The sequence below is a fragment of the Felis catus genome, chromosome X (genome assembly GCF_018350175.1).
Source record: "Felis catus isolate Fca126 chromosome X, F.catus_Fca126_mat1.0, whole genome shotgun sequence".
Taxonomy (NCBI): Eukaryota; Metazoa; Chordata; class Mammalia; order Carnivora; family Felidae; genus Felis; species Felis catus.
In genome coordinates this window covers 110,144,443-110,154,415 of record NC_058386.1, presented here as the reverse complement: position 1 = coordinate 110,154,415, position 9,973 = coordinate 110,144,443, and the positions used below count along the sequence as shown (strand labels likewise).

Sequence of the window (9,973 nt, the reverse complement as noted above, 5' to 3'; positions counted from 1 at the left end):
AGGAAATAGAAACGTAATAAGAACCCATGCTCGTCTAAAGCCTACAAGTCATGGTGGGCATAATGGTGGGAAACATCCATTTGCTATACAATATGGCAAGTGTAGTGGCCCCTCCAGGTGTTGGTACAGCAAATATGGCAGACGCTGGGCTTGAGTGGTAGTGTATGGAATGGTTCGGTACCACTCTCCCCTTCCTTTGGGTGTAGGCCCCGACCACAATGCTTCTCAAGAACACAGTTCCTCAAGGACGGACAGCCTTTATGATAACTATAGAGTCAGGGGTGGAGTGGAGATGGTCTCTTCTTGAGAGTTGCTACTTTTGAAATTCCCTGAGACTTGGGACTGTGGATGGGGTTTGGGAAGTGGGATGGGAGAGGTGGCTGAGAAAGCATGAGTTGCCATCTGTGGTGGCGGCTGTCAATTTTCCTCCCTCCAAATTGCTAGGAATTCACGGATGTCTGAGGATGGGAAAGGACCGTGATGGAAGCAAATAACTTGAGAGGTCAGCTGCTGCAGATCCTTTGTTAACCTACTGGAGACCGAGGCTCCAGACCCTAAAGAGCCAGAAAAATACCATAGTAAAATTACTTATAGGTTCTACACACCATACATCATGGTAAATATATTACATTACCTGAACCACTGTGTTTTTTTGGCCACAATAATTCAAAGCAAAACAAAGTACGTGTGAATTGCCATGTGGCACATAAAACCATGCCTCGGGCATCGCCAGCCTTTAGATTTAATACTACCATATTCTCAACCACCAAACTACGACATTTTTTAGAAAACCAAATATCCTACGCAACAGACGAAATGTTAGATATAGAGAGATACAGTATATCTGCCCAATCAAAAAAAAAATCAATGGACTCGGGATATGAAGAAATATGTTAGGAATCTAGATCAATATCCTTTATACAAACCAAGACAGAATAAAATATTTTTTTACTGGTAGCAATCAACATGATGCCACAAATAAAAACTTCAATAGTTCCCCCCCCCCATCCCCAAATCTTGGACTCTAACTTACAAGAACCTCAGTATATTTTGTGGATTTAGTGAGGGCAAAGCGTAGTCCCTGGTCTGAGGAGAGGCCATCCATCCACAACTCATAATGCAAGCATCTCAGCCGGCCCTATTAATTTTCCATACGCGCGGAGCCAAACTCTGCCTGGGATTATTATGCAATTTTCAAAATGGCTTTACGTCTTTCAACTTACAAAGTTACCATTTACATTGCACTGGCCTGCTGGCTGGGATGAATGAATGAACACTCTTTCCCAAAGGACCATAATTCATTCTCTGATCATAGCTTATACACTTGGGAGAATTGGGATCAGTGTGCCTGGCGCCTCCCTCCTCTCCGCCCCACAAAGGAGTCATACACTGCAAGAGAAGGGGAGACAAAGTGGCTGTGTGCCATGGAGCACAGAGGTGTGGCTAGGGAGGTGTTGACCGTGAGTAGCAGCCGTCCAACATATAAGCAACTGTCTACATGATGTGATTTCAGGTGCACCAAAAAAGGCCTCATTGCCCCTCAGTTTAAACACTCCCTTCCCACTGGCGAATGCCTAGAATTCCACAGTTTGGAGAGCTCTGTTCCTTTGGCTTAAAGCTTTGATCCCTGTCAAAATACCCGTACCCCTGGGTGGGCAGCCCCATTATATCCTATCAACCAGATATGCTGTAGGCGGATGGGTTTGAAAGTTTCTTCTCTGAAAGCAGATTTTGAGCGCAGGACCAAGGGGAGAAGATACTGTGCACCTGAGGGGGGTGGGGAGAGGAGGGCATCATCTGCGGGCCAGAGGGAACCGGGCCCAAGACAAACCGTGTGTGTGTGTGTGTGTGTGTGTGTGTGTGTGTGTGTGCGTGTGTGGCCGTGTGCTCGGCTGTGTATGAGCCTCTCCCGTGGCGGCAGCTGTTGAACACCCTTTCTTAGCTCTCTCCCAGAAACCTTGATTTATGCTGCTTCTGGAGTCACGGAACTAGACTCTCCTCCCAGCTACAGCAAGATAATAGCTGCTGGCTACAGCTGGGAATTCTCGAATTCTTTCAAACTGGAGACTAGGAACGAGAGGTGAAGAAAAGTTCTTCTGAGGTCCAAAGAGGAAAATGGGGCCCAGCGGTGTCATCTGAATGCTTCCAGCGGGACCCGAAAGCACAGAACCATGAACTGTAGAAAGTGAACGCTGGCTCACTCAGCACATCCTTTTGTGTTTCTCGACTGATTGTTTCTCTTTGTCTCTTCCAGCTGAAGAGTAAGCATGAGTCATCGGCCTGACTTCTAACCGAGGAAGGGAGCCTCGCAAGGTAAGACGGCTGTTTATGTAAAAGAAAAGGGAAAACCCGATCTAACTCCTAGTCACTCATCTGGGCAATACAGAGTATATACCGGAACAGATCTTATACTTTGGTAACGGAACTGGATGTTCGTCAGTAAAACCCCACGTCACTGGATGGGCAGAGTTGACTGAATTGACATCTGCCAGTGGTGTTCCCACAAGTGTTCCCGAGCAGAAGCCTATTATTCCTCGGGGTCTGTTCCAGTGCTTGAAGTTCCACTGCCAGAGTCATCGCTTGTGGGCCGCCAGGCTAGAAAGGCTTGGAGAGGCCCTTATGAAAATAGAACCACTGCTGAAGCCTGGCACGTTTTATTAACTCCTACCTTAGGTTGGCTTCAAGACTTGAAGAAGCTGCTTGGACAGGGAGCAGACGCTCTAAGGCCGAAGACGTAGCCCTCCAAATCTCGGGGCCAGTCTGCCCGGGACCTAGCCCAAATCCTGGTCATTCACATACCACCCCCCAAGTTTTGCCCTGTTGTCATACTCCCAACACCATTCCATGTTTTCCTTCAAGCCAGCTCACGTTTGTACTGAAAGCAGCTTGTGACAGCGCCGTCTACCCAGCTTTGTCCTAATGAAATCATGGGTTAGGGGCACTACATTTCTCTAATCCATACTAAAATAAAGATCGGTTAAAAGACAAACCAAAAACTTCACCGGCCCACATATCACCACAGCTTCACACACTTCACTCTGGGAAGCACTGGCCTGGTTCAGACAAAGTGTATTACATATAAACGTTTATATTAAAAATAGGTTACAGTCCCTCATTTCAAGGTACTCAATACCCAGTAGTTGAAAACAACTGTTGCCTTTGTAGTTAGTTGCATGAGCTCTGGAAGATCATGAATTTATGGGAGGTCATGTCTTCCTCTGCGAGGTCATGAAATTCAATCAATGCTTGCCTTCCAATCTGCCCTTTGGTCACAGGGCTCCACAGGTGGAACATATCAAACTCACCAGCCAAATTATGACTCTTAATTGGTGTTTCTTTTAAAGTGGATATGTCATTTGTCAAATGTTCAATGCAGGCGCAGGCCTAGCCCCAGGCAAAATTATGAAGTAGGAGAAGAATGCCAGATACATAGGCGGCACTCAAATGTTTGTTGAAAAAAGAATGAATGAGCCCTCCGTCCTTGACTCCTTCTCTCCCAACCCCCACAGCCCCCAGGTCACTATGCCTTTTTCATTCTACGCCCAAATACAGCTGCTAGTTTTTTGCCTTCCAGATCTCCTCTGCCCTGAGCCTTTATCATTTCTCGACTGGATTATTTTCACAGCGTTTTCACTTGCTTCCAATCCTCTTCGTTCTCCAAGCCATTCTCCACAATCCACGATGTCGCTGGAGAGATCTTTTCCTAAGGCAAACATGATCATGTCACCCCTCTGCTTAACATTCCCTTACGTGGTTCCCCAGGCTCCTCGGCCTGGCTTCAAGACCGCATAATCTGGCCCTTGCTCACCTTGGCTGGTTGAGCTCCCCTGACCGCCTGCCTACCTAGCGTGAAACATTACTTGTGCTTCCCACTTGCACTTCTCCAACGGGGGCCATGCCAGGCTCTCCTGGCTCAGGCTCTGTTCACGCTTCTTCTTTTCCCTCGGCACCCTCCTTGCCATCTTCTTTTCTGACCTCAACTGGCCTTTTCCATCTAAGTTTAGGGAACCATCTCTTCTGGGAAGCTTTCTCTGACCTACCCGCTTACCCCTTAGAACCCGTGGCCTTTTGCCTCTGTCTTATCTCCGACTATGTGCTGCGTTAACATTTTCTACTTGGTCGTTTTCCCCATTAACTTGTAGGTCTTTGAAGTTAGGTACCATGGGTTAATCTTTGGATCCCCATTGTCTGTTTGCATCCCACATATCTGGCGTGTAGTAGGGTAGTAGGAGTTCAAATATTTGTTATTGAATGAATGAATGAACAAATGAGTCAACTCCTCACCAGGCTTCCCTCCTTTGCCTCTTTTCTCTGCCCGCAAGTTCTGGCACACGCTCCTGGCCTGGCACTCCCTGGAAAACTCCTGGCGTGGAGGCTCTCCCTTTCCTTTCCTTAGCAAAACCTACTTTTACCTCCATCAGAAGCAACACAATCAGATGATAAACTAATTCACACTGGGGTGTTAAGTCATGTCATTATACAAATACTTATTGAGTTCCTACTATGTGCAAGGCACTATGCTAAGGTGTGTGCGTGGGAGTCACAGAAAATAAGAGGGGAGTTAAAGATCCTTGCCTAGGAACACATAGGTAATGACTAAATGCATTCCTCCTTGGAGAGGTATTTCATTTTCAAAGAACTGGTTCTGATGGTGAAATTTAAGCAGGAGAGGTGGGGATTTGGATCTAGGAGACAACAGCCTTCTTCTACTCCTTCTGCGAAACAGGCTAGCTCTGGCTCAGTGAATTTGCTGTGTCCAATGATTTTGTAATGAGTTAGGCTGGCGTTAAGCTCCAGGTTATTTTGTTGTCGCCAGTTGTGCTTTGCTTCACGAAGCGTCACCTGGGGCTATCTTGCAGGAGACAGATTCTTTTCACATTCTGGGATCAGGTGCTTTCTCTGATTTTGCGTGGCTCTTTGGAATCAAACCTAGCACATCCCACGGGCTTTGAGACTTTTTAGGTACGGGAGTCAGAGAAGAGGCAGGCTGTGACCCGCCCCCCACCCCCCCCCCCCCGCCGCCGCCGCACCGGCGGTCCCCAGCTGCCCCAGAATGTAACTATTCGTGGGTTGGGTTTGCGAACCCGGCCGGGGTTGCCGCGTTGGGAAAACGGTGCGAGGGAAGCCCCTCGGAGAGCAGGAAGAGGTGGTGGATTTTGCACGGAAGGGGAAGACCTCGGGTGGCTCCGGTGGCCAGAGACGAGCTGGACAGGGCTGGCAGGAGGCCTGTGGCGAAGCGGAGAGGGGCCCCGAGGCCAGGGAGCCCCGCGCACCACGAAGAAGGATGGAGAGGTTGCAAAAATCCTAAAGGGAAAAGCCCTGCCGGCTGTAGGCCAATGAGCGGCGGGAAGGAGGAGTGAGGCTGGGGAACTTCTCCCAGAGCCAGTCAGAGGGGACGGCTGCTGGGAAGCCAATCAGCGCGCTGGAGCCCGCAGCCCCTCTGCAGTAGTTATGCCAGAGCGCCCTGGGTAGAGCGGCGGCGAGCGGGCAGCTGGGCTGGGCCGCCAGGAGCCACCGCACGCGCTCGGCGCCCTCCTCCCCGCCGCCCTCGCCCGGTCCCCGCGCCGCCGCGCCCCCGCGGGCCCCGCGGTCCCGCGCCCCGCACCCGCGGGCTCGCCACCGCTCGGCGGCCGCCGCCCCCTGGCCGCGCGCTTGGCCTCGCCCCGCCCCGCCCGGTCCCCCGTCGCCCCGCCCCGCCCGCCGGCCCCGCCCCGCCCGAGCCGCCGAGCCGTTCCCGCCCTCGCCCCGCGCCCAGGTAGCTGCGAGGAAACTTTTGCCGCGGCTGGGTAGCGGCACGTCTCCCGCTCCTCAGGGCCGCTGCCAGCCTCGCCGGGTCTCGGGACTGCTCTCGCTCCCGCTGCCACTCTCCCGCGCTCTCCTCGCTGCCCGCGAAGCAGGATGGCGGGGACCGTGCGCACCGCGTGCTTGGTGGTGGCGATGCTGCTCGGCTTGGACTGCCCCGGACAGGCGCAGCCCCCGCCGCCGCCGCCGGACGCCACCTGTCACCAGGTCCGCTCCTTCTTCCAGAGACTGCAGCCCGGACTCAAGTGGGTGCCCGAAACCCCCGTGCCAGGTGAGGAGGAGTCCCCGCGCGCGTGCCCCGCGCCCGGCGGTGAGCCGGGGTGGGGGTGGGGGTGGGGGGCGAGTGGCGGCCGTACCCCGAGCGCGCCGGCCCCGCGGGCCGGCGGTCGTACGCCCCGCCGCTGGGCACTCGGGAGCGGTCGCTGCGCCCTCGGCCCGGCCAGGTCTACCGGGGGAGGGCGGAAGGGTGAGTAGGGATCGTGTCTGCATCCCCCCGACTCGCTCTGCTGTCGGGGAAGGTGCGGGTGGGAGGAACCGCGGGGATGGCCTTCCCGCGAGCGCCCATTTTTGGGGGGAGGGCGGGAAGGGGGGAGCTGCTTCCCTGGGCCTCGGCGAACTGCCGCCCCACAGCCGAGCCGGTGCCTCGGGCGTTTGCCACCCTCGCTCGCACGAACGTGCCAGCATTTCAGCCTCAGCCGGACCGCGGCTCCGGCCGTTCCCTCCCCAACCTGCCCCCACGCCCTCCTTTCCGCAGCCTGGGTTCCCGGGGCTCGCGGGCCCAAGTGCAGGCAAAGTTGAGGACAAATCTCCGAATCCGCAGTGGCAGGTAGAGACACGCTGGGGGAAACTTTTGAGTAGGTGGGTCCCCGCGATGAGGAGGACCGATCCTTTTCCTTCAAAACAGCGTCCCTTATCTAGGTTGGCAAAATCGCTTCGGAAACGGTGCTGCTGGCCGGGGAGCAGGAGTCCAAAGATGATTTAACTCCTCCCCTTCTCAAATTCATCTGCCTTCTTGACAGGCTGGACCCTGAAGGGGAGATGATTTTAGGTGGAGGAAAGTTTCCGAACGCCTGCCTTTTGTTCTGCACAATCAGATCGTGTTGTAAGGGCGTATTTTAACCTTAGCTCAGGGCTGCCGCTGTCAACAGATGAATATTAATGGCCTCGCGTGATTGACTGTCCCGCGGTTGGACTCCTAAAAGCCTGCTTTAGAATCCAATTAGGACAAGTTGCTACACTGACAATGCGGGCAAGAAGAGTTGGTTTCAAACAGGTTAATTTATTGGAGGTGCGCTCCGCAGCAACGGCCGGTGGCAGTCGCAAACCCTGCGACGTCTGTGGCCTCCGGGGTCTCTTTCCCGACCCGTGCATCCGGCGGGGCGCGCGCCCCGCGCTTCGGAGGGATCGGGAAGCAGCCCTCGTCAAAACTTGGCTCGTGGCTCTCAACAAGTCAGAGAGGCGGGTCCGATGGTCGGACCAAGTTGTGAATGCGATGCGCGCCCTGTGGGCGCGAGCAGCGAGCGTTAGCTAGCGGGAGGTTACCTAGGCAGCCAGCGCGCCCTCAGCCCTCAGCCTTTTCTTTAGGTGGATGAAAAGAGCCAAGCGAGCCTGCTGTTTGGTTGCAAAGGTAATTGGTCACCCCTTTTGGCGACTGAAATGCATTTGCGCGTACGTTAAATATTGCTTGGCAGGATTTCGCTTTATGGGAGGGGAGAACTGCCTCTTCCACTGTTAGGTGTTAATAACGTACCGCGTGGGCGTGTGCAGGAGCCGTAAGGGGCAACCTACGAATCGGTTCCACAGGGCTGAAACAACAGGCGAATGTCTCTCCCCTCGAAGTGCCGTGGTAATTAGATTGCTAAGGCCAGAGAACACGCTTTTGTTGATAATGTAAAAATTGGTCCTCACAGGATGAGTCCCCACAAGATGAATGGGTCCAGGGTTGGGGTTGGGGCCACATTTGGCTGATTTGAAGCCAGGGAGTAAAGGTTGTGCTCAAAAGAAGAAAAAGACCAGAGGGAACACGCTGATACTCAGTGAGCAACCCCCTCCCTCTACGCACAGCACACTCGTGCTGGCTGGTGCTGGCCCTCCCTCCTCCTCCCCAGCTCTCTGGCTGCCTGCCTCTTCACAGCATCTGTATACAAGTACTGGGACGGCCCACACACTGTGTGTAAGAGATTTGGCCTGGGCCTCCTCCCTCTGAGCTCCCTTGCTCCCTGCCTAGGGATGGCCATGCTGCAGAGAACAGGAACTCCTAATGGGGATTTTTCCTTTTCCTCCAGTATTTCCCGAACTCTGTAGGAAAAAAAAAAAAATCACTTTCCAAGGGTCTTCGTAGAAACCCAGCTTCCCTGCTTCACTTGTATTTAACAAACACGTGCAGTGGTGAGCTCTACGTGGCCGGCACTGCTTTGACTCCGGCTGGAGTAAGGCCAAACTTCAAATACGGCGATACCCATGCCGCTACCATGTACCCTGGATTTTCTGGGGGCAGTGCAGATTGCCAGTACTCTGTCTTGGCACGAAAACCATGTGTCCTGGATTTCACTTGGGCAAATGTGGTCACTGTAGAGTGGAAAACATGGTGAAAATCCTAATGTCCATGTGGGGAAAGAGCTCATCAGTATTTCAGAGAAGAGACGATAATGGCAGACTAAATACAATGGCAAGTGCATAATTTCAAAGTGAATAAATGTGTAATTTGCTGCTGTCATTCAGCGGTTGGAAATTGAAAGAGAGCTGCAAATTATTTGATAGTTATGAACCATCAAGATGACCGCTTGACTTTTTTTTTTTTTCCATCTATATTTTAAGCCGTGTTCGGTTTTCCCGCTCCACTGTATTAACTGCATTAAAGCTTTCTTTGTCCCAGATAAAATGAGATTTGGTCACAGTAAGGAGAAATCCTGGAGAATGTCCTGTGTCACTTAGGGGGAGCATTTGGGATTGACTGCTAACTTCGGCCATTAGCAGAATTGGGTTAGAGTGGATAAGGTACATTTCTTATGCTAATATGGATGAGACTAAATGGCGTTTGAAATCAGCCAGCCTAAACAATAAATCACTGGTGTTGAAGGGGGCTACACCAGACTTCCACAAAGCTGATCTAAAGCCTTACAATCTCATGTTCCCATTTCTTTTAGAGCGTTCAAAGGCACGGATAGCAATTCTAAATAGCATGTCCCCCAAATCCATAGATCTTTTCATACCCCACTCTCTTTTTTAAGGATTTGTAACTTGGAAAGCACCACAGATGGAAACCAGGCACACAGAGTTAGCGTTTGGCAGAAAAATCCATATAACTGACTTTCAGTGTAGCTCTTTTGCCCTTATTTAATTTAGAAAAATTCAGAAAAAAGCCGATGAGCTCATAAGTCTAGATGTTTATTTTGTTTTGCTTAACCTACCCACAGGCGCAATCAAGAATGGATACAATTTTAGGCAAGGAACGTGAGCTAGTAATCAGACAATGATGTTTCCAATTGTCTCAAGGGAATGTTACAGAAGTCTGAAAAAAAATTCCTCTAAACAAAAATCAAGTGTAATTCACTTTATGAATGCCATACACCACTTTTGTGGGGGGTGGTGGTGAAGGGCACGGATCGGAATGAGAAAATCAAACAAACCGTGGTAGTGTTGCAACTCCCCAAAGATTGAGGGATCTTGCCTTAGAGGGCCTTGGAAAGTGCGGGAACCGATCCAGAAGGCCAAACTCCGGTATGGGTAAAAGGCAACCCTGAAGAGCCAGGATGGACTTGGCGTTTCTCAAAATAGATGAAACGACATAAAAATCAAGATCAGCATTCTCAAAACAAAGAGAGAGTGTGCTATTGGTTGTTGTTGTTTTAAAGTGTGAGAACTAGCAACCGTATCTGGGTGGCCAGCTGTGGTTCCCCCATTCGTTTGAAGCAGTTAGTGGTCCTAGCGTCGAGAGGGAGAAGAAGAAGTGAAGTGTTGGGAGGGTTTTGTCTCTTCTGAGACCGCACCAGACATTTGGGCCAGCAGGTGATTCGTTAAAACTTGGAAAAAGTCGTATTATTGTATGCTAACTGGGAACAGTTGGGAGAATCCTTTCGAATGTGGTCCGTGTATTTCTTCCACGTGCCCCGATGGTCGGTCCCGAGCTGTGCGTGGAGGGAAGCGTGGATCCGATTGACGAGATAGCCGA

General features: G+C 51.8%; 1 protein-coding gene across 2 annotated transcripts in view; it reads left to right on the top strand.

Moving 5' to 3' along the window:
• Positions 1 to 5,712: 5,712 nt before the first annotated feature.
• Positions 5,713 to 9,973, top strand: part of GPC3 (glypican 3) — a 421,980-nt gene continuing 417,719 nt past the window's right edge. The window contains exon 1 of one of the 2 annotated variants that reach the window (XM_023249386.2): positions 5,713 to 6,073. In XM_023249386.2, coding sequence (XP_023105154.1) covers positions 5,899 to 6,073 — 175 coding nt within the window. In that variant the 5' untranslated portion in view covers positions 5,713 to 5,898. The remainder of the gene's footprint in view (positions 6,074 to 9,973) is intronic. The other variant, XM_023249385.2, reaches the window with a different exon arrangement.